The sequence below is a fragment of the Sciurus vulgaris genome (assembly GCF_902686455.1).
Source record: "Sciurus vulgaris genome assembly, chromosome: 14".
Classification (NCBI taxonomy): domain Eukaryota; kingdom Metazoa; phylum Chordata; class Mammalia; order Rodentia; family Sciuridae; genus Sciurus; species Sciurus vulgaris.
In genome coordinates, this window is record NC_136475.1 from 45,718,099 (window position 1) to 45,743,219 (window position 25,121).

At 38.4% G+C, this 25,121-nt stretch overlaps 1 protein-coding gene across 2 annotated transcripts; it reads left to right on the forward strand.

Annotated features, from left to right (window-relative positions):
• The first annotated feature begins 4,033 nt into the window (after positions 1-4,033).
• On the forward strand, positions 4,034-22,747 carry FAM161A (FAM161 centrosomal protein A). Of its 2 annotated transcripts, XM_079110782.1 has the most exons (7): positions 4,034-4,315; positions 10,197-10,429; positions 12,036-13,175; positions 13,530-13,697; positions 15,671-15,770; positions 21,352-21,506; positions 22,186-22,747. In XM_079110782.1, the coding sequence occupies exons 1-7, from the start codon at positions 4,130-4,132 to the stop codon at positions 22,328-22,330; spliced, it is 2,127 nt and encodes a 708-aa protein (XP_078966908.1). In that variant the 5' UTR covers positions 4,034-4,129; the 3' UTR covers positions 22,331-22,747. The 2 variants fall into 2 exon arrangements, with proteins under 2 accessions (XP_078966908.1, XP_078966909.1); XM_079110783.1 differs by lacking the exon at positions 13,530-13,697 and having other exon boundaries at positions 4,035-4,315.
• The last annotated feature ends 2,374 nt before the right edge of the window (positions 22,748-25,121 follow it).

The window sequence follows — 25,121 nt, forward strand, 5'->3', positions numbered from 1 at the left end:
CTGCATGGAGGGAAGATGACCAATCTAGTGTCTATCCCAGTTAGGACAAAACAGTACTCTTTGCTTGAGGGAAGTGGTCCAGTGTAATCAACACACCACCTGGTAGCTGGAGTGTGGTGCCATTTCAGGAACTCAGTGTTGGTCTCTGCTGCCAGCAGGTTGGATGGCTCAATAGTGATCACATTTAGGACATCCTTGGGAATGTAAATCCATGTTGCTAAATAACCCCATCCACCTTTTCCCTGCCACCATGACCACTTTATGAGTACTCTGGGCTTCCTGGAGTGGGTTTGTTCTCTCCACTCATTAGAATCCTCTTCTGAGGTAAGAATCTCTAGTGAGCATTCACATAAAATCTAAGTACCTTCATATATTTTGCCCAGATAGGTCCACTTACCTCTTCCCCAAATTATTACCAATTATCCAAATCATGATCCTTCCAAATCCCTATCTACCAAATTTTTCCTCCCACCTATATATCAATTCACTGTACATAATTTCTCCTTTCAAACAGTGCACAACTAAGTGTACTGAAATTTTGTCCTAACAATGATTTCCCTTCACTACCGTCCTTCAGGGATATCCCAGAGAAGGCATGTGGTTCTGCAACTGCCTGTTTTTGGGTGGTGCCTGCATACCACAACTATCTAAACCAGGTTTGAGCCTTCTCTTCCCCTATCAATTTAGTGTTGGTAACCCATGAGGCCTTAAGCGCAAACTGGTAAGCAGGAGTGTAAACCATGGGTATTTGGGTCATTTCTTTGATAACATGCCTTCAGGGCCTGCTCAGACCCATTCATGTATATACCACTTTTATTTGATGATAGAGTACTGCTCTGCACGTCCAACTTTATGGTTTGGCGGATCAGATAATACCCTGTTCATTAGGGGCAACTCAGGTCGGGTAATGGTTGCCCATGGTTAAGCATTGCATCTCTGCTAGGACCCTATAGCAGGCCAAGAGCTTTTTCTCAAAAGGAGCACGGTCTACAAGAGATGGCAGGGTTTTGCTCCAAATTCCTGAAGGTCTATGCTGCAGTTCAATAGGGGCCTGCCAAAGTCTCCAAACAACATCTCTATCTGCCAGTGCCACTTCAGGCATCATTGATTCTACTGGTTCATATGTCTGAGCATCAGAACAACTTGCACAGCAGCCTGGATCTGTTGGAAAGTTGCCTGCTCCAGAGTCCACTTGAATCTAGCCGTATTTTAAGTCACTTAGTAAATGGGTTGAAATAGCAAACCCAAATAAGATATATGTTTCCTCCAAAATCCAAAGTTTCATTAGATGTCCCTCTTTTGTATGAGGCACCAGATGTAACAACTTCTTCACCTTAGAAAGGGTATATCAACACACCCTACAGTGCTGAACTCAGAAATTTCACTTAGATAAAAGACTTGGGCTTCCAGAAATGTCTCTCACCCATTGGCATACAAATGTCTAACCTGTCTACAGTAGTTGCTAGTTCCTACTAGGGCTGATCAGCATAGTGTCATCAGTATAATGGACCAGTGTCAGATTTTGTGGAAGAGAAAGGCAATATCCTGTGAGCTGGGCATGGTGGCACACACCAGTAATCCCGGCAGCTAGGGAGGCTGAGGCAGGAGGATTGTGAGTTCAAAGCCAGACTTGGCAACTTGGTCCCTAAGCAACTCAATGAGGCTGTCTCTAAATAAAAAAGGGCTGGGGATGTGGCTCAGAGGTTAAGTGTCCCTGCGCTCAATTCCTGGTACCAAAACCAAAAAACCCTGTGAAATAAATCGATGTGTAACCCTGAAACAGAATAACAACAGTATATTGCTGCCCTTCGCCAACTGAAAGCAACTTGCCTCTGACAGACTTTATGGACAGATATGGAGAAAATGCATTTGCCAGATCAGTATCTGTATACCAGTTACCAGAAGGTATGTTAATGTGATGAAGCACTGAAACCTCGTCTGGTCTGGCAGCTACAATTGAAGTCACCACTTGATTAAGCTTAAAATAATCTGTCATTCTATAAAAACCATCTACTATACAGGTCAAAAAGACGGGTTCAGAGGGAATTTAGTATAATCACCAACCCCACATCTTTTAAGTCCTTGGCTGTGGCACTAACCTAAATTATCCCTCCAGGAATGACCTGCCTCTGATGTACCTTTTCAAGGTAGAGGTAGTTACAGTAATTCTTTGGTTTTTCACACCATAATAACCCTAGCTCCATGACATTAAAAAAAAAAAAAAAAAAAAAAAAATTCCACTTCTAATGACGCTAAATTTGATCACTTGGTAAAGTGGTGGCCAAAAGATCTCTCCTTTACACATTTTCCCCTTTGCAGTTATTAATCTGTGGGTACTACTTTAATATCATGCAAATACCCTGTACTCTAAAGTATGTTTGTTTCTTAAAACTGAGCTCTCGTAACTCTGATAAGCAATTTTAACTATAATAAGGACATAATTAGGTGAAAGCAATTTTAAAAGCTTTTAGAAACTGAGGCAGGAGGACTGCAAGTTCAAAGTCAGCCTCAGCAAAATCGAGGCGCTAAGCAACTCGGTGAGAACCTGTTTCTAAATAAAATATAAAATAGGCCTGGGGATGTGGCTCTGGGGTCGAGTGCCCCTGAGTTCAATCCCCGGTACATTCCGCCCGCCAAAAAAAAAAGGATCTGTTTCACAGAGGCAATTGCTCAGTCAAAACAAAAGAGCAGTCTAAGGAGGTGGCGGAGTGGGGAATTTTACAGTCTCACGCTCCCAACAGAGAAACAAGTTTGGTTAAAAAAAAAGGGGGGGGGGCCTGAATTCAGAGATGGGTTCCAGAGTAGGCACCCCTCATAAACGCGGGGAATGCGCCAACATTACGCTGAAGAACGGCAGCCTTGGTCTTAGGAAGTAGCGGTTTAGGTAACAGGTGGCTGAGACTTAACCACGCCCGCTGTTTTGAGACTCGACCTCTATTACAGTCACGTGGTGCAGAAGGAAGGCGCCGTTTGAAGTGCCCAAATCCCGAGGGGGAAGTTGGTGTGGGGGAGGTGGAGGTGGGGGTGTCTGTGATCACTCTTGGGCCCTCGTGCCATCCAATCCAGCCACTCCCAATCTCATAGAAGCCAAAGCTGAAGACCCGGATTCACACTACCTGCACTGTGACTAGTGAAAGCGCCAGGCACCACCCAACTCTGGTCAGGCCAAGAAAAACGCAGGCGGGACAACTAGTAGCCTTCTTGTAATTGGTCGATTCCTGCTAGTTTTCAAGTCAATCAGCGGAGAATGCACTACACTCCCCATTCTTCGGATCCGGGGGGAGCCATGTTAGGCAGTCGCACGTAAACCCTGCTCCTTTCCTGAGGCCGTCACACAATAGCACCCCCTGCTCTCTCCCCTTCTGTGTCCTATCATATTATTACAACTAATAAAATGCGCTCTTTTCTTCATTCGTGTAATGTGAGAAGTCTGCGTCTAGGAGGTTAGACACAAAAGGGGAAGAAATGTTCCGTTCAGTCAGTCAACTTTCTAGATCTTTATCGTGCCAGGCGTGGTGGCACATGCCTGTAATCCCAGCGACTCGGGAGGCTGAGGCAGGAGGATCAAAAGTTCGAAGCCAGCGTCAGCAACTAAGCGAGGCCCTAAAGGAACTTACTGAGACCAGTCTCAAAATAAAAAAAGGCTGGAGATGTGGCTCAGTGGTTAAGCGCCCCTGGTTTCAATCCCCAGTACCAAAAAAAGAAAAGACTCAGTACCGACTCCCATTGTCTAGTAAACAGCAAGTTATATGAGTTAGTAATAATTATAAAAAAAAAAAAAAAAACTGCCAACGAGACTGTCGTTTGAGCTACTCTCTTGAAGATTAAATTCGACTTTGGCTTGTTTGTACAGTTGCAGTACTAATTTCAGAATGCGTGGTTAAACTGCGATTTATATTATGAACTGTTATTACCTTGAAAGAGAAAGGTTGAACTGAGGATTTGGGGCTTCTGGGAGCAAGCAAAGATTTTTGCGTGATTCTTGATCCCTAGCGGCCCCTGTAGCGTTCCTAGTAACCGCGCCCCTAGTAACCGCCCACCCCACGCCAGGAGCCTCCAGGTTGCTAGAGGCCGAGCCAGCTTACCCGCCCCGGGCCAGCGCTGGCGCTCAGGCCTCGGAGGCGGGGTGATGGCCGCCGCCTCGCATCGAGACGCGAGGATAGCGGCCTCCAGTTTCCACATGCCGGTAAATCCCAACACCGGAGCGCGGGTCGCCCACTACGAACGTGAAGACCCGCTAGAGGCCCTGGCGGCTGCGGCGGCAGCCCTGGAAGAGGAAGAGGAGGAGAAGGTGTTGCGGCCCACGCGGGCGTCGGTAAATCGGGGCGGGACGCTGGCCGGGACTGGGCACGGGCTGAGGGCTGGTCTGCTTCCCCGCCCAGCAAGGAGGCGCTGGAAATACTGTGCCCCATGCAGACCCTCCCTCCCTAATGATCCTGGTCCACCACCATTTCCTTTCTCCCATGAAAAATACTTAAAACTAAGGTGTTGAAAAGTTTTTAACTTTTACTGAAGAGATTGTTGTAAATTTTTGATAGGGAGCATTTTTATGACTATTTCTAGAGAATGCAAAGTTAGAACTTTATTCCCTACTCTGTTGGGACTGGATATTTCTTTTATTTTTTTAACTTGAAGAAAACTGACTATCCTCTTAATGGATAGGATAATCCGTAAAAACGCATGTGAATCTCTGTTCTGTCAGGCGCGTGTCTCATCACCTTAAGACCTGGTTTTAGCAGATTTTAAAATATACATTAGAGGTGAATGTTTAAAACCATCAAGAGTTCAGTGGATGGATGAGACACGAATATAGGTTAAGGATCCAGACAAGCAAATTACTGAGATCTCGATGCCTCCCCGAGGGATCTGCGGGTCTGCAGGGTGATGTGAGACAGCCTTTTCACAGATCACTTTTCAGTGTCGAATGTTTCCTGGACATCTGTCCAGCAGATGGAGGGAGGGTAGAGTTTGGCATCGTTATAGTCACTTAAAAGATGGACACCTTGAATTTAAATCAGAAGTCTGCACATAAAAATTTCCTTATACCCAGTTAAATTCTTAATGCCATATGTCCAAAACACCTCAAATACAAAACATTATGGTCCAGGACTAGAAGAAATCACTGAGTATTTTGGCATTCTAGTTTTTTTTTTTTTTTTTTTTTTTTTTTTTTTTTTGGTACTGGGAATTGAACCCAGGAGTGATTTACCCCCGAGCTACATTCCCCCGTGCCTTATATTTTTTTTATTTTGAATCAGGGTCTGGCTAAGTTGTTGAGGCTGACCTCGAACTTGAGACCCTCCTGCCTCAGCTTCCCTAGTCACTGGGATTGCAGGCCTGCACCATCGCGCTCAGCTTGAAATTCTAATCTTTTTATGCTAAAACTATTCATGACAAAACATGAATCATGAGATGTGACAAAATCTTTCATGACCAATATTTCACTAACAGACACCTTGAAGTTATCCAGAATGAGGCATATTGAGACCATGAACATGAATCAGGATTAGAGTCCTAGAACCATTTTCAATTATTCACAATTGACAGTAGGTAACAAAAAAGGCAAAATGATGGAGGAAGAATATTTGAATGTAGAAAAAGATTTGAATGTAGTCCTGGATTAGAATACATTCTCAGCCACTTGCTAGGTGGTGATAGAACATTCTTCCTTAGACCTCAGTGACCCTATTTGTAAAAGAACTATAATTGTCTCTTATCTCAGCTGTTAATGAAAACCAGTATATATACAACAACTGCCAATGGAACTGTCATTTGAAAAACTCATTTGAAGATTAAATTCTACTTTGGTTTTCTGTCGTAGGAGTTAGTCATTTCTGCAAAGCAGAAGTAAGGAGACTGGTTAGGAGTCTGTTGGGTGCCAGGGGCAGGGGCTTTGACTTAAGAGTCCAGTGGTGATGACAAGAAGTGGACAGATTTCTCTAGAATTATGAGCACATACTGCTACATTACATGTGAGGACAAGGAACAGAAATCAAGAATGCTTACTCCCAGGTTTCCAGTTTGAACAGCTACATGGAATGTAATGCCATTAACTGAATTGAGGACAACTGCAAAAAGAATAGATTTGAGGAGTGGGTAGAAACCAGGGTTTCCATTTTTAACATCTCAGTTTATACTTGAGATGCCTCTGAAACTACCAAGTGGGTAGGAAGAAGATGGGCTTAAGAAACTGAAGTCCTACGGGCTCTAGCCTGGAGATTTATGTCTGGGAGTTTTCAGCATTTCTAAAACAATGAAATTGGGTCACAAATCACTTAGGGAGAGAGTGTACAGAAGGGTCCTAGTATAGAGTTCTTAAGAACCTAAACATTTAATAGCCAGATAGAAAAAAATAGGCAAAAAAGATTAAGGAGCCACCACAGTGGTAGGGGAATATGACAAGAGGGTGCAGGGTTCACAGTCATTGTTTTTAATGATGGTGGAGGTGTTATCTGCTGCACTTCATCCCTGAAATATGAAGGAATGAGAAAAGGGTCCCAAAAGGAAGTTTTATAGATGAAATAATGAGGGAGCTTCCCTTTGATGGTTTCTGTATTCCTAAAATAAAAAGATTAGGAGGCCAGTTGAGGGGTGGGGGCAGAGAGAAGCAAGGGAAAGGTAAGCAGAATTGAATTGCTGGGAGAGTGGGAGCCATCTTCTAGAAGAGATATGGGATGCTGTGTTGGCCAGGTGTTCATTAGACATTGCTCTAAACATTCTTTGTCCTTTTTTTTTTTTTTTTTTTTTTTTTTAGTACTAGAGATTGACCCCTGGAGCACTTTACCACTGAGCTACATCCCCAGCCCTTTTTAGTTTGTTTGTTTTGAGACAGGGTCTGATAAGTTGCCCAGGCTGGCCTCAAACTTGAGATCCTCCTGCCTCAGCCTCATGATTTGCTGGAATTATAGGTGTTTGCCACCACATCTGGCTTGTCTTTTTTTTGTAGTTATATTTCAATTATGACAATAATACGTGATATTTTAAAATATCACCTGTTAGTGGGGTACAGTGGCTCACGCGCACACACATGTAATTCTAGCACTGGGGGAAACTAAGGCAGGAGGATTGCTTAAACCTAGGAGTTCAAGACCAGCCTGGGCAACATTGTGAGACCCTATCTCTTAAAAAAAAAAAAAAAAAAAAAAACCACCACCAAATCAAATATTACATATGAGGCTTAGGCCCTTATAACACTTCTCCCCCACAAAAAAGAAAATCTGGACACCCACTCTTCCTGAGTGGTAACCACTGTTTTGAAATTGTTGTGTATTCTATTCTTCTGGACTTTTTCCTACCTCATGTATAATATTTTAACATATGGTAGCATGTTACAAATATAAACATAAAGATACAGATTGATATATAGTTCTACAACTTGCTTTTTTTCCTTTTTCATTTATTGGAGGTTTACCCATGTAAGTACTTGTAGGTCTGCCTCATTCTTTTCTGCCTCATTCCTTACAAATCCTTTCCAATGAAAAACAATTCTAAATAAAAATTTCAGAATTGCAGGTGAAACTTTTAGGTGACAACACAAATAGTTCCTTAGAGATGCTGATGCCAGTGAGGCAACAGGTGCTGGAAAGGTTCATTATCTAAGTGGGTCAAGCCAATCTCAGGAAGATTATCCTGTAATCTAGGGGCAGCATTTGCAACATTCCATAAAAAGCCAAACAATTAGAGGGAGAGGAAGAATAATGTCCATGACCTATGTTATTTGTTATACTAAATGTTTCTGGGTGGAGACAATTAAAGATGAAATTAGAATCGGAAATCATTTCTTAGCTATTCATCTGTTTTAGGTAAAACACTGAGATCAGTTTATCCAAAAAGTTCTAGCTAGTATTAATAGTATTAAGCTGAAAATTGAACATATAGTCAAGGTAGAGTTAATTAGACCTGCCACATCTCTTCAAAAGCTTCTCTCTCTTTTCTTTTTCAAATAATTCTTCCAGGTCAAAATAAATTTGATCCTTTTTGTGTAAATGATTGAAATAAGACCTTCTTTTAAGAGATATTCTCAAAGGATGAATGAGAGCACATGAATGCTTTTGCCTAAAAATAGTTTCTTTGGAATAATCTCCCTGTTTTAATTATAGTTTTTGGAATTTAGGTCTTTTCCTTATTACTCGGTAGAATGAAGACAGCTCTCCATGGCTGTCAGAATGTTTGCATGATTCAGTCATTTGAAGGGACTGGATTTTTTTTATTTTGTTTTGTTTTTCTTTGTTGGAAACTTGATTTTTGTTTGCTGGGTGGTTGGTTAGTGTACATTCACTTGTTCAACAAATATTTCTCAACATCTGCCATTAACCAGATACTTTTGTAGACACCGGGAGCACAAGAATGAACAAAGCAGACAGATCCTTGCCTTTGCAATGCCTGTTTTCTGGTAGGAGCAGGCTATGTAGACTGTCAGTTGGTGGTTGAGTACTTCTGGGAAAAATAAAGCAGAGAAGGAGGGCTGGCAGTGAGTTGGGGAGGAATTGTCATTTCAAATAGGGTAGTCAGTCAAGACCTTATTGAATGAAGACCTCAAGGGATAAGCAAGTGGGCTCTGCAGATTTCTGGAGGAAATCCTGAGGAGAGGAAATAAGTGTGAGGCCCTGAGGTAATTCTGCTGATTCTTCCAGCTACAAACTAGATTCATCTGGAATGACAAGGCACACATAGAAACAGCAAAAGATATCAGAGAATTCTCTTAATTAATTTGTAATACATTATACATACATTCGGCAATTTTTTGAGTCATGAACTTGTTGATAACAAATTTCTGCGTATCAGTTCTACTGAAGAAAACGTGTTTTCTTTCTTTTGTTTTCGTAAGTTACCCCCAAGTGGTACAACACTGGCCTCTTGTTTTTAGTTCACTAAAAAACAAAAAAACAAAACAAAACAAAACAAAACAAAAAAATCCCACATCTATAACTATTACTTATAATTAACTTTTCTGCATTCTCCTGTTAGGAAAGCCTAAACAGATTTATTTTCCAGAGTCTTATCAGTTTGAATCTGTAATTTTCTGTAGCAAATATGTCTTATTCATTTTGAGTCCGTTCCAGGTGGTAGGCTAAATTTAAAAGCATGGTTGACAGCCTTTATGCATAGTATCATGAATAATTTCAACTCTGCTTGATTGTGAACACATTAAAAGTTTTTTTTTTATTTGTAGAGAAAATGAGGTTTTAGTTCTTTAGTTGCTTCAATTAAAAGAACTGAAAAATAAGTGAAAGGAGTGAGGCTTGATTTTTACATAGAATATATACAACCATATATTTCTCCTTCTGTCTCAGTCCCAAAGATTCCGCACCCATGGGAGTTCCTGCTGTTGCTGCCTACAGGAACAATGTTCGAAGAGTGCCCTCCACCCACTTCATGTCCTCTTTCCTGTCCTGTGAGGTCTTGTCCCAGCTGACTCCTTGATAAACTACTGAGAACTTTGTCCCTGACCCCACTGACCCTCATTGCCTCCTCCATTCCCCTGCCTTTTCCCCACTGGCACACCATAGTGCCACACTGCAGGAGCACAGCTCAAGGGGTGGCATTAGTTCTGGTTGCTTAGTTTGCAACAGGAGGAACTGTTCCTTTCCACCTCAGTTAAAACAACTCAGGAGGCTCCTTATAGAAACCCTTTGTAAAGGGTGGCCTGGTCCTATCCTACTATACTGGGAATGCAATGAGTCAAATACCTTTTGTTGGTTTATCAGAGAACCTAACCATCCATTATAAAATGCATTAAATAACTTTTATTTTCTGGCAATTTGGACTCATTTTCTCTCTCATTTTTTGTTTTGTTTTGTTTTTTTTTTTTTGTTTGTTTGTTTTGGTACTGGGGATTTAATCCAGGAGCACTTTACCACTGAGCCAGGTCCCCACCCCTTTTCACTTTTCTAGTTTGAGACAGGTCTCTAAGTTGCTAAGGACCTTGCTAAATTGCTGAGGCTGGCCTGGAACTTGCAATCTTCCTCTGTCAGCTTCTGAGTTGCTGGGATTACAGGCATGCATCACTGCATCCAGCTGTCACTCTCTTGTTCTTAAAATATCATTAGGGGAAATATGGGGGAAAAATCATTAAGGGAAAATGTAAATAGCCTACAAGTAACAAAATCTAACTGGAAGCAACATTTGAATCAGTGTCAATTTAATTTGTCTTTTAATTGCAAACATCATATAACAGGTTTTTCCCTCTCCACCAGGCTGATTTTAACACCAACTTTTCTGGGGTGGATGAACATGTAAACTATGAGGACTTAGTGCACTTTTCTGATGTTTACCACTCTAATGAAGAATATTTCAGGAAACTAGAAGAGTTGAAGGCAGCCCACATAGAAACTATGGCAAAATTAGAGAAAATGTACCAAGATAAACTAAATTTAAAGGAAGTTCAGCCAATGATCACTAAGGAAGATGTTCCTAGTGTCTCTTCTAGGTAAGTGTGTGCCTAATTATGGACTATAAAATAAAGTGTATGCTTAAAAGTGGGGAACAAAATTATTTTTTATTTCAGAATATTTACTCTTAAGTATTCTTTTGTACTCTTGGTGATAGAGAAGGAATTTTATTTTTATGTATTTAATTTTTTTGCAGTGCTGGTGATCAAACTCAGGACCTTGTGCTGCTAGGCAAAGTGCTTTACCACTGAGCCACATCCCTAGCCCTGGGGTGGGATTTTATTCAAAATGTCTAATGACATATCAGTTTTAGGTGATCTCTTGCTTTGAGACCCATTTGGTGGTTATTTGGCCTTTTTCTTTTGCACTCACCACTCACAGACCTTCACAGACCTGTAGACAAAGTTTCAAAGTCTGGCCCATTTTAAATTATGAATTTCAAGTTTAATTTAAAAAACACTGTATCATATAGAGTAACATGAGCTCATTAAAGATATAATAAAAAGAGTTCAAGACTAGAGATGTTAATCTTCAATGTTTTCAAAATCATCAGTAATTTGTGTGTGTGTGTGTGTGTGTGTGTGTGTGTGTGTGTGTGTGTGTGAGGGATTGAATCCAGGGGTTCTTAACCACTGAGCATATCCCCAGCCCTTTTTATTTTTTATTTTTGAGACAGAGTCTTGCTAAATTGCTAGGGCCTTTTTGAGTTGCTGAGGCCGGCTTTGAACCTGCAATCCTCCTGTCTCAGCTACCATACTCAGGTCATCTATAATTTCAAGACCCATTTCTGCTGTGAATTCTCTTGCTTTGAAACTTGAGGCCAGTCTCTGAATTCACCCAGTTGGTCAATGCTGATTGCACATTTCCTGTGTGCCAGAACTTAACTGGGCACTGAGAAGTCAAAACCAGGATGACCTCAAGGAGATCAAAGACTAACCAAGAACCAAAAATTGCATTGCAACATGATGTAATAGAGTGTTACAGAAATGAGGGAAGAAGCAGTTGATCATGCCAAGGTATTGGAGGGATGCAGAAAGAATTTTCCATAAAAATGTCACATCTGAGTTCAATCTTAAAGGACAAGTAAGAAATTCAGTAGATGCAGGAAGTAGGGAATGGCCTTCTAGGCAACAGAAAGCATGTGTGCAAAGGTATGGCAGCACAAGATGTTATGATGTATATGAGGAACTTCACGTGATTGGATGTGGTTTAAGAATGGTGACTGGAGGTAAGGAGTGGTGACAGGTCAGACTGGAAAGGTAAACAGGGACCAGTCCTGAAGGGCTTTGTGACCTAGACTTTGTAGCAATGAGAAATCATTGAAAAGTTTCAAATAGGGGAGTGATGTGATCAGATGTATGTTTTAATATGATGACTTTGGAAAACATAAGAATTTAATTGAGGTTAGACACAGGAGGCTTTGACATCTCCAGTTCCTTTTCTGTAAGATGAGACCATGAACTTGATAATTTATAGGCATCTCTCACCTGTGTTCAAATAAAAATGATAATTTTCACAAACCCTGTCCAGCCTCTCTCTTATAGCTGATTATACCCTGATCTTAGAAAATATGTAACTATTTTAATTTTAATATTTGGTCACATACCAAATTGAAAGTATACCCTAATTACCCTTCTCTCTTAGCTCTACATCAGAAAAGAACTCCTATCACCCTGATCCACTAATGACAACACTTTCGGAGCCTGATTTAGGCCGGTCTTCCTCCTTGCATACTTCTTCCTCTGAAGAGGATATGGCCAATCTAGAAAAATACACAATGATGAACTATGCTAAGGATCTCATTAACAACATGTGGACAGACTTTCGTGTTAAAGATTATATTCAGTGTGAAGATGCTGACATCCAAGTACCCGAAAAAACAAAGAAAAAACCAAAAGAATGGGTGCCCATGATTACAGTACCTGCGCCTTTTCAGATGATGATTAGGGAACAGAAGAAAAAAGAAGAGGCCATGAAATCTAAATCAAATATTGAAACAGTACATCAACTACTCAAAAAACAAGAAGATGATTCAGAGTGTAGGAAGAAATTCCGAGCCAATCCAGTTCCTGTATGTGTCCTTCTTCCCCTTTATAATGATATGGTTAAGCAAAAAGAAGAACAAAGGAGATCTAGGAAGGAGAAAAACAAAGAAGCTCTTTTGAACTCACAAAAGCCATTTAAGTTTATTGCAAGGGAGGAACAGAAGCAAGCAGCCCGGGAAAAGCAACTGAGGGACTTTTTTAGATCTAAAAAGAAAACAAATTCATTTAAAGCTAGACCCATACCTCAGTCTACTTATGATTCAACTACCAGTGACAAGTTAAAAGAAGAAGAGCACTATAGAAACAGTAAGGTGCAGCCAAGATCCCAAGAACTTTTACAGAATTCATCCTCTATTCCCGATAAGCCAGCTTGCAGGCATTCTAAGGGTCTGGAACAGGCTGGAAAGTTAAGGTGTAAACACAAAGCCAGGTGCCAGACTCATGATGTTGAAGACCTTCCTGAGAAATATAAGACAGGCTTCTTGGAACACCAGGGTCCAAAACTCTCAACTATCAGTAAACCATCTGATCTTCGTACATCCTCAAGTGCATCTGCTAAAAGAGAAACCATTTTGACAGATATTAGAGCAGATGAAGAAAATTTGAAAGAAACACATTGGCCTTATCAGTCTGCAAGGCACAAGACACCAGTAAGAAGTGCAAGTGCAAAGGTCATGCCTTGTAACTGCAACCCTCCAGTGCCCACAGTCTCTTCCAGAGGACGAGAACAAGCCACAAGGTAAATAACTAGGACTCAGTACTGACTTATGGTTGCTAAAGTAGTGTATGCAGCTCTGTTGATTTTATGTAGTGAATTTGAAAATATTAAGAAATTATTGTACCTAAGATATTTTACTACATAATTTAGGATGTTTTCCTAAGGGTGTTGCTCTAAGAATGTATTTTTAATTTTATGAATCTTTGGGGATAGAAAAGGTTACAGTCGGCCTTGATTGGATTTCCAGTTTCACAAATCAGAACCTTCTCAAAAGGTTGCCTTTTTTTCAACCTTTGAAATATCCCTTGTTAAATTTTTGCTGAACAACTTTCTCCTTGGCTTAAAGTGAATTAAGCCTTAGTTTGTTGCCCTCAGGAGATCACTTGAGGAAAAGAAAATGTTGGAAGAAGAGAGAAATCGGATCCTAACTAAACAGAAGCAAAGAATCAAAGAATTGCAGAAACTCCTGACAACCCGGGCTAAGGCTTATGACTCACATCAAAGTTTAGCTCAAGTGTTTAAGTCCAAAGTAAAATATCTCAGGTATCATGAAAGAATCCTGAAACTCCAGAACATTAGTTTCCAAATTTTCTCTTTTCTTAATCGGTGACTATCAAAATATGTACAGATTGAAAGTGGTAATAGTATTTTAGTTTATAAATTCAAATTATAATTAGTGACCTATACTCAAAATGCATACACATGCATGTACACTTAGATACATAGACATACATACCTTGTGGTGAGAACCAATATACACAACTCCATGGTAAGAACCATGAAGCTATGTTGATGAACAGAAACGTTTTCTACTGTGGCCATAGTTAAATAGCTATAATGTTATGTCAGCATCTATATATGTATGTATATATATATTTCGTGTGTGCACATACTAGGGATAAAACCTAAGGTTTTGTGCATGCTAACCACAAGAGTGTTTTTGTTTTTTGTGCGGTGCTAGGGATTGAACCCAGGGCCTTGTACTTGCGGGGCAAGAGTACTCTACCAACTGAGCTATATTCCCAGCCCTATTTTTGATTGCACAGTACAATGTTGAGAAATTCTTTTCTAAAATAAATTATACTCTTTTTTAAAAAAAGTTTTTGTTGCAGATGGACACAATACCTTTATATTATTTACTTAGTTATATTTTATGAGGTGCAGAGGATCAAACCAGGGCCCCACACATGCCAGGTGAGCACTCTACCACTGAGCCACAACCCCAGCCCAACCCTGAGAAATTCTTAATGCACATAGATAAAACTATTTTCTTAATAGCTTGTCATATAATTGAACCCAGGGCCCTGCTCATGCTAAGCATGCACTCTACCACTGAGCTTGTACACCCCCAGCTCTGAATACTTTCTTAGTAAACAAATGTGTCAAGGAGTTTTGTTCTAAGTTATGCACAGAATTTGATGGCACAAATTAAAACATTGTAGATAATTAACATCATGTATGCCATGCATTTTTAATGTGTGTTAAATTTAGTGGTATATGTTACATTTCGTTAGTTTCACTATAATATAAAATACCCACAGAATATCTAGAACCCCTTCACAGACTACTAGAATTCTGTAGTACAGAGTTTGAAAACCAGTGTTCTGGATGTTGTACATAAAAATGTTTATGTTTAAGTAGGAAACTCTCTCCCAAATCTGGGTAAGTAATAATGATTTATTAAATTTTAATCTGATTTATAAGAGTCAAAATGCATATATTTGTTTTTAATGATGAATATTCCTTTATAATGTAGCTTTACTCATCTGATGCAGGGAGCTTAATTTGTTGAACTTGAGCAAAAAAATTCCTTAGAAATATACTGTTTACGTATAGGGAGTAAACTAGCCTTTTCATGACACCAACTTGTATATATTAAGCATAATTATAATTTGAAAGGTAATTATTTCCTCTAATCCATGGAATCTTATTGGTTGCTTTAATATATCTCACATAGAGAAAAACAGTATAGTTTAATTCATTATATAGGATCCCATCCAAAGAGTAAGTATACTTACTGTAAGTGTATGTGTTTTCATTCTTGTTCCTCTGTATGTTATATTCCCATTCTCCCCCTTTCTCCCCTGACCTGCTCCCATTTAATTAATTTTGTCACTAATCTTTAGGAGATCTCACTTAAGAGAAACAATAAGCAGAAGGTCTTATTTTCAAAAGAACTATTTTAAGAGAAGATACCTATTTTGGTATTTTCTTGGTTTTATACACTTATAAATAGAGGGCATTCATTCATCTCTTCAGGCTGATTTGAAGCCCCTTAGTACTTTATGCCTTGAAGATTTTGGAAGTCCAAGCACGCAGACTATTCCAGGGCAATAAAATGTGTACTCTCAAAACTTAGGATTTTAATTCTACATTCCATGAGAATTTATCAGTTAGAAAAGGAATTGAGGTGAACTGGTAATAGCTTCTGTTGTCCATTAAGCTAAATGTTATATGTGTAAGTTCTTTTTTCTTAGATGACCTTTTAAAATTTCCTTCCTTTTATTTGATTTTAGAAAGAGTGAAAAGGAAAGGATGAGAGAATACCGACAAGAAGTAGAAGAAAGAGAAGAAAAATTAAAAAAGAGGCCACTACTGTTTGAAAGAGTTGCTCAGGTTGTGTTCGTTGGAATTTAAGAGCTATTGTCAGCCTCTTTGTTTTCTTTTAATATCTTTAGCTCCCATGTTTACAGTTTTTCTTATATATTTTGGTTCTTGAGATATGTTGTTTCTGTGATGACTTCATCAAATCAGCCACAGAAATAATTTTGCTTAAATTCTAAGCATTGAATTTTGTTGATGAGGCACATAGCTTGATAAAGAACATGCTGCTAATCCAGTTCTCAAACTGTTAGTTTCACAACCTGTTTTTAATGGCTAGTCTTTTTTTCAAGTAGCAAAGTGGTCAAATATTAAGATGAGGCTTCATGATATAATTGGACATCTTTGAAGAATTAAAAAATGAAACAAAATCACTAATTGAATCAGATTTATTTCTGGCAATTTTTAAAAAATAAATGTATGATTTAGTCTTATCTAAAATTACTAAAAGAACTTACTTTTTATAGGAAAAACAAACTGGTCTTATGGACAATGGATCCTGATTTTTCTAAATTTTCAGTTTTATAATCTTTTCCTTCACAGAGATTTATAAATTTTAGGTCATCTTCTCCTTTGTAAGTGAAGCATTTTGTATGGGTCACATTGCTTAACAATAGACAAAAATCACTGGAGTTACAGGTGTTGTGCTGTGAATTTCAAGCTGTTACAATTGGATAATAGACAATTAGTGCACTCTGACAGATAAGCATAGTTACAGGACTAAACTTGTACTAGTCAGTGACTCACTGAGGACAATGGACATGTATTGTGGGTGAATCTCCATAGTACAGTCTCTCAAAGTTATGTAATCCTTTTACTTAATTGGATATAATTTTATATGATGCTTTTTGTTTTAAGGAGTAGATTTTTTTTTAACATTTCAGTTTCAACTTTAGGGAGAAAAATCAGTTTAAGTTGTTCTATATTATGTAGTATAAAGCAAAAAATTGACTTTTGATTCAAGATGTTTATCTCCAGCTCCAAACTGCAAAAATTTTTGTTTTCACTACTCTGATAGAAATCTCTACTCAGATTTCATGTAAACATCTTACATTTTTCTTCCCCCATGATGAGGTTTTCCTCTTGATTTTTCTCCTTTGGTTGAGGGTATAATTCAGGTGACTGACATAATAATTTGACTGAGCTGGATGCAGTGGTGCATGCCTGTAGACCTGGCTACTCAGAAGTATGAAGCAGGAGTATAGTTTGTGCCTGAGCAAGATAGTGAGAACCCTATCTCTTTATATTTTATTTATTTATTTATTTTTGCGGTGCTGGGGATGGAACCCAGGACCTTCTGCTTGCAAGGCAAGCACTCTATCAACTGAGCTATATCCCCAGCTCCCCCCATCTCTTTAAAATTTTTTTTTCTTCTGTTATTTCTGCTTTGCCCTTTGTTAAACCATTCATTGTGTCTGCTCCTTGTCATTCCCATTCCCCTGCCAAAATGTTAATGCTGGGTAGGCAGCTAATAACCCTTGATAACAGTGGCAATCATCCATTTTCACTGATTCTACTTTATTCTCATGTTCAGTGGATGGTATCAAAGGGTCTTGTCATTAACTTCCCCAAACAATGCTATACGGTAAGTCTCCCCATATTGCAGATGAAGAAACTCACACTCTAAGAAGGTAAGTGATTCATTAAGTTTATATTTAGTAAAACTGGGATTGGAACCCAGGTCGACCTACTTCTAAACACTTATCTCTAAGCTGTCCTGCTTCCTCCCAGAAGATAAATTCACAACTCTTAGCATGATAAACAGAATCCTCTGTGATCCTTGTTCATCTCCTTAGTCTGTCTCCAGCTGCGTTCTTCCCATCCCCCTCTTTTTTCCCCTATGTACACCCTTTATTTTCAGGCTATTTCAGACTACACTACTACTTTCAAATTTGAAGTCTGTATTCATGCTGTCTTCTAAACATCCTTAGAGTCTCTATCTTTACTTAAGTCCTACTCATTCAAGTCAGCATACACTCACTTTTTGCATCATTTTCCCAGCTTGAGTTGAGTGCCCTTTCCTTTGTGTTCTTTCACTAGCCTATGCTGCACACATCTTTCTCAGCTCTGCTGAGATAGTGTGGAAACTATCTGCATGATGGTCTCTCTTCTTTTCTAACTGATTCTTTTTAAGGGTGTTGACCAAATCTTTGTATTTCTAGCACCTAGCACCTAAAATAATTTCTGGCAGAGTGGAGATGTTTGTAAGCAGGTGTTGAACCCAAACTTAACAATTATTTTCAAATTGGCCAGTGTTATCTTACATTTTCTTGCTGGGTTTAGCTTGGGCTGAGGGCACTATTAGTGATGAGTCTCACTCAGCATTAGTAAACAGTTTGGTCATGCTGTGAATTCCACTGTTTTAAAGCACCAGAGAAAATGTGGCAAAATAAATGGTTGTATAAACATACACACACACAAAATTATAAATGTTGAAAACCCAGGTGAGTTTTACAGCTAATATTTCTTCTCCCACTTTTGGCACTCACAGATGCTGTTTCTTCACTCAAAACCCTTTTCTTTCCCCATTCTCTCCCTACTTCCCATCAGTGCTTGTTACAAAATAAGTATTTGGTAATTGTTAAATAAATGAAAGAATTACTACAAACTAAACTTATGATGATAATTTTTTTTTTTCCCTTTGAACTAGGACACTGGTTATAGACATACTTTCACTATCACTTATTATTTTGGTTCCTGGAAGAAATAAAGGCAGTCCTTTCCAGGAGTTTTTTGGTTTTGTTTTTTTGTACCAGGGTTTGAACCCAGAGGGGCTTAACCACTGAGCTACATCCTCAGCGCTTTTTATTTTTATGTTTTTGAGACAGGGTCTCTGTCAGTTGCTTAGGATCTCACTAAGTTGATGAGGCTGGCTTTGAACTAGAGGTCATTCTTCCTCAGCCTCCCGAGTTGTTGGGATGACAAGCATGTGCCTTGGTAGAGTTTTTTATAGTAAAATAAAATAGCTATACAAGTATTCTAACTATTCTTTTTATTTCATTGTCTTTATAGTTCTTTTGCATGGGGAGATGCAGGGGGGAAATACACATTGTTTATCTTGAAGTAAAATATTAAAGATAATTAACTATATACAGAGTGACTATGGCACTGAGTCACAATTTTCATTTTGTTAACAAATTATTACTTCTTACAGTCTGTTTTGCTGTGATTATTGCTGCTAATTAACAACTATTTAATAAATTCACTTGCAGCTTTATATATAGCTCATTTAAAGGAAAGAATTGTGGTCTCCCTGCTGTTGTGTTATCCCCTAGCAGAATATGCCCATGATTCACTACAGAACAAACCATTTTGTCTTGTTTCTTGGAAATTGTAGGATTTATTAATTGAGGAGATGTTAAGTTGAACTTTAAACCAAATTCAGATGGAGTATTCCTAGCATTGACTTTGGTTAGTATCATTACATTTAGTTTGCTTAAATCAGAATTTACTATTCTTAATGCATCCAGAGTTAGGTTTGGGGTTTATTTATTTATTGTCTCCCGCCATCTTTGGGGCATAGTACTCATTTCTCACTTTACCCTGTCTTTCAGTTCACCAAGGTTTGTCTGTTGGTATTCACAGCCTCTGGATGCATTTTCACTTCTTTTTAAAAAACTGTTATTCACAGTGGTTGCATTTTAGCAGCATTCGAATACTTCTTTAAAATTTTAGTTTCCCAGAATATCAGGAAATGCACTGGTGATACTGACATCCATTGTAATCAGTCTTTGCTATTTTGGTTTCTCCTGTAGAATGCTATACTCCATGGTCCCTCATCATACTGAAGTCCCTGGGTTAGGCAACTATCTGACAACTACATTGCTGGTGTTAGGCTTTGGGCCACCTTTATTTTTTTAGTTAATTAACTTATTGGTACCAAGGATTAAACACAGGGGGATTTTACTACTCACCCTCCCTTTTTATATTTTATTTAGAGACAGGGTCTCACTAAGTTGACTAACCACTACCATGAAGAGAAAGCAGCATGATAGAGAGGAAGAGACTCAGAAAAGGGTCAAGAGACTTAGCTCTGCTACTCACTACCCTTGTGAACTGAAGCCATTTAGCCTCTGGAGTGAGATCCTATTTTTTCTTATTTCTTTTTCTTTCTTTCTTCCTTTTTAATATTTTTTAAGTGTTTTATTTTGTTTTTTGGTACTGGGGATTGAACCCATGGGCTGGGTCCCTTTTCCCCCCTTATTTATTTATTGGTACTGGGAGTCGAACCTAGGGCCTTGCACATACTAAGCAAGTGCTCTACCTCTGAACCACATTCCCAGTCCTTCGTTTTTTTTTATTTTGAGACAGTCTCACTAATTTTCTTAGGACCTTGCTAAGTTATTGAGGCTGGCCTTGAACCCGCAATCTTCCTGCCTCATCCTCCCAAGTTGCTGAGATTACCAGCACACACCACCATGCCTGGCTCCTTATTTCCTAGGAGTTAGACTGGGTGCTGTCTCACAATTTTTACAGTTTGGGATGCTATTGGAACTGGGCCATTCCTAGTCACTTTGGTATGGGGTCCAGAGAGCAATTTTGGGCCCTATACTCGTTCAGATCCATTCACAGGAGCTGAAAGTAGACCAAAGCTAAGGCACTAGTATGAACACTGTCACTTTGCAGCCCCATAAAACCTGTGGCCTCAAGAACTGTGATGACTTTCAACTTGCAACAACCAGGAAACATCACAACTCCGATAGATCTCCAAGTCAGGAAATGACATTCCAGAGATTTGAACCCAGTTCTAAATCCATGTCCTTTTTGCTGTTAACCCTTGCTTCCTCCACAGAGTAAAAATAACAGTACTGATTTTATTTTCTTGGATGAATTTGGAGTATGGCTTAAAAAAGCACATAAAATATAAGGGCCCTCTAATAACTCTCACATGAACTTATTCTTACTGTTTTTTTTCTGTTTATATAGTCATAAAAGTATATGAAGTAAATTCAGTGTAAAGAATGATTACAGAACAAGTCATGTGACTACCACCCAGGTTAACAAACAGAGCATTCCAGCTCTCCAGAAGCCCCCTGTGTGTTCCTTCTAGTCACAAACCTCGCACTCTCCCTTACAGGCAGCCCCATTCTAACTTTCAAGATGAACATTTCCTTAGTTTTTCTGCACAGTTTTATCACCTATGTTCCTATCCCCAAACAATAGTTCACTTTTGCTGTTTCTGAATTTTAAGTAAATGAATCATAATAAATGTTCTCTTTTGTGCTTCCTTTGCTCGGTGTTATATTTGCTGTGGAAGATAGCTATAGTTCATTCATTTTCATTGCTTTATTTTTCTGGTGTGTGATTAGACATACCAATCTATCCAGGCATTAACAGATACAGGGCTGTTTCCAATTTCAGGTTTTTACAGACAGTACTACCATCCTGAACAGTCTTGTACATGTATGCCTCTTGGGGCACAGGTGTAGGAGTTTCTCTGGATACATACCTAGAAGTGTAATTGTCGGTCATATAAAACACACATTTCAATCACCTGTGATTATTGAACTTAATTTTCACTGGAGCTTCTAACCCATACATTTTTACTGGAAATTTAAAGTCTGTTCTCATCTAAAAAGGTTTGTCTTTCCTATAGAAAAATGCAAGAATGGCAGCAGAAAAGCATTATTCTAACACCCTAAAAGCACTAGGAATATCTGATGAGTTTGTTTCAAAGAAAGGCCAAAGTGGAAAAGTATTTGAAAACTTCGGCAATCAAGAGACGAAAAGTTCCACTGAAGATAAAGAAAGGTAACATATGTAAGATGTCTGAACAGTTGACCTTTGAAAAATTCTTACTGCAGGAAAGCATACACTTCTGTTCTCTATTTAAAAAATCTTTTACCTAAGGGAATGCATGTGAACTGTTGTAAAACATATGATATTTTATCATTTTTGACACAATCAAAATATTATGTTGTGAATGAAGTATTTTGTTATTAAAGCAGAATAACTTAGATTTCTGACTGACATAAATAATGAAAATAATAGCATGCTTTCAGATGAATTTTAAAGAGTCACTCGAGTTTTGAAATAAATTAGTTCTCAGAGGAATATTTATAAAACTTTCCAGTTGATATTTTCATAGAGTTTTCTTATTTTTTGTTACTGGGGATTGAACCAGGGATGCTTAACTGCTGAGCACATTCTCATTCTCAGCCCTTTTTTATTTGTTATTTTGAGACAGACTCTTGCTAAGTTGCTTAGGGTCTCACTAAGTTGCTGAGGCTGGCTTTGAACTTGTGATCCTCCTGCCTCAGCCTCCCTGGCTGCTGGGATTATAGGCACGCACCACCTCACCTGGTTTAGAATTTTCTTGATAACATTGGAACTCATACACTTGAGGAAGACTGGCTACACTGCAAAGGGTTTGTATTCCTCTAAACCAACTCATTTTTCCTTTGAAAGATTGATAAATTTCTTCCTCTAGCTTTAATGAAGAAGAAAAAATAGAAGAGAGAGAGAATGAAAAAGAAAATTATTTTATTGATACCAACAGCCAGGATTCTTGCAAGGAAAAATATGAAAATGATGAAGAAAGTGCAGAAGAAAACTCTGTCGAAGAACAAAACTGATTCAGCAAGGTCTCCCCGCTGTGCCCCGTGGGTGGTTGCAGCATCAGAACATCAGCAACTGCACTTGTGATGTTGAGAACATCCCTGGGACACCTCTGGTAGTGCAGGGCCGTTGAACAAAGCCTGAAAATGCTGAATCCATTGAGTGGTGATTTGTCAGTTAAAGTAAGGCTTTGCCTATTCAGATTTTTTAAATTGCTATTAAGGTCTGTTTGCAACTATGATCTTGTATTTTTAAGAGGTGTTTGGGGGGAAAAAAGATTTGAGAATCAAAGATGTTACAAATTGATTAGTTTATAAAAATACACATTATTTGGTGGGAAAAATGGCTTAGTATTGAGAGCAAAGAAAAGTTTTGGCCTTTGATGATTAAATTATTTTCTAGAAAGCATGAATCAATAAAGATTTTTAATTATACTATTTGCCCATTCTTTTTCTTTGCAATACATTTCACAAAATAGATCCTCAAACTTGTTTTGCTAGGTGTTCTAAATTTCTTTAACCATTTTTAAGTATAAACAATAGATAAAATAGATACTTGCAAATTTACATTCATTTCTGCACTGATAATTTACTGTTAAATTATCTACACCATCATCACTTTTTCTTTTTATCTTTAGTTTTTAGTTTAGTTTTTTTTGTTGTTGTTGGGTTTGTTTTTTTTTGTTTTTTTGTTTTTTTTTTTTTTTGTGCTAGGGATTAAACCCAGAGTCTCATGCATGCTAAGCACATACTCTACCACTGAGCTGCACTCCTAAGTCCCCCCAAATTTTATATATATGGATATATTTTAGTTATAGATGGACACAATGCCTTTATTTATTTTTATGTGGTGTTGACACATGCTAGACAAGTGCTCTACCACTGAGCCACAACCCCAAAATATTTTTGATATGTAAAGTATTAGAAAAGTTTATATATTGATCTTTTTAATCCTGTGTATTATTACAGGTGGAAATAATTATGGCATCTGTGAGTTATAATCTTAGAGTAAATATCATCCCTGTTTTATGTATACTGAACTTGTGCATAAAAACATGAGAGGAATTCACATTTAATTTTTTAATCCTAGACTCTTTGTGCTCTACTCCATATACTATTGTAAACTTCCTGTCTCTGTGCATGATGTTAATTTGATTTTATGAATCATTTTTCATCTTTAAGCAAATTTTTGTTTTAAAAATTGAAACCAATCATAAAATTGTTATAGGGTAAGATATTTACTTTTCTAAAAACAACCAGTATCCTTTAAAAAGAATAAACTAATAAAGGTATACATAATAGTGTTTTTCAACCCAATTTATGCTTTAATAAATAAGGTGATTTTTTTCAATCAGGGTGAATGTGTACTTTTAATTCCTTTCCTACAGTTTATGTTAAACTATTTGTCACTGTCATTAGATTGTAAACTCCTTAAGAGTTGGCACCATTTTAAAAATTCATCTTTGTATTCCCTTCATCTTTAGCACAGGATTGTGCATATTGTAGGCACTTAATAAAGATTTGAATGAGTGAGTGGATGAATGTAATTTTTTGGTGGGGGGTACCAGGGATTGAACTCAGGGGCACTTGACCACTGAGCCATATCCCCGCCCTATATATATATATATTTTTTTTTTTCTTTTGTATTTTATTTAGAGACAGGGTCTCACTGTTGCTTAGAGCCTCGCTAAGTTGTTGAGGCTGGCTTTGAACTCGCAATCCTCCTGCCTCAGCCTCCTGAGCTGCTGGGATTACAGGTGTGCACCACAGAGAGCACCTGGCTGTAATTTTTAATTATAATTATCTCAAAATGAGTACATATGGGTTTTAAATGTTCCCTTAATACTGAAACTTGTGAAACAATCACAAATTGTAATATTTGAAATGTTACTTCCAAAGATTCTCTCCACACTGTCCCTCCTTTATGTCTTGGTAAAAGTGTGGGTTTTGATCACAAAAACTTGGCTTTATGACCAGTCTTTAGTTTTTTTTCAAAAATGGGAATAGCAGGGCTGGGGTTGTAGTTCAGGGGTAGAGTTCTTGCCTAGCATGTGTCAGGGACTGGGTTTAATTCTTAGCACTTCATATAAATAAATAAAGGTCCATTGGCAACTAACAAAAGATTTTTTTTTTTTAACAAAATGGGAATAGCACCTATCTTAGGTGGTGTAGGAAGGATCGAATGAAATCATGTATGGAAAAACTTTGTAAAACATGATATTAAAATGGTAGTGTCAGAGGACAGATTATTCCTGAGAAAACTTTGTTTTGGCCCTTGAAATCAAACCCAAGCCTCCTTTGTTCTTGTAACTAGAAAGTAACCATTGGGGGCTGGAGTTGTGGCTCAGTGGTAGAGCGCTTGCCTTGCATGTATGAGGGGTTCGAGTCTCAGCACCACATATAAATAAGTGGATAAAATAAAGGTCTATCAACATCCTAAAAAAAAAAAAAGAGAGAAAAGAAAATAACCATAGGGTTGCAGGCATGATCTTGAAAGAAGGTGGGATACAATAACCACTGTTTCATTGTTTGGTCATTAAGTATTTTCCCTTTCTTCCATACTGTTAAGTCTCTCTTTTGCTGGTGGTAGAACCATGCCCAGTAAACAAAAACAAAAAACCCTCTTTATTTTCCAAACTTCCTTGCAGTGGCTATATGGTACCATGTTGGCCAGAGAGAAGAGGGTTTTCAAATCTTCCCCTCTAGAAGGTGCAGGGAAAAGGAATTGTACTCGGCCTCAGCCTTTCTTTCTCACAAGGAGGCTCTGAGCCAGTGTTTCCTGTTGCTCTCCTGTTTAGTTTTTCTTCTC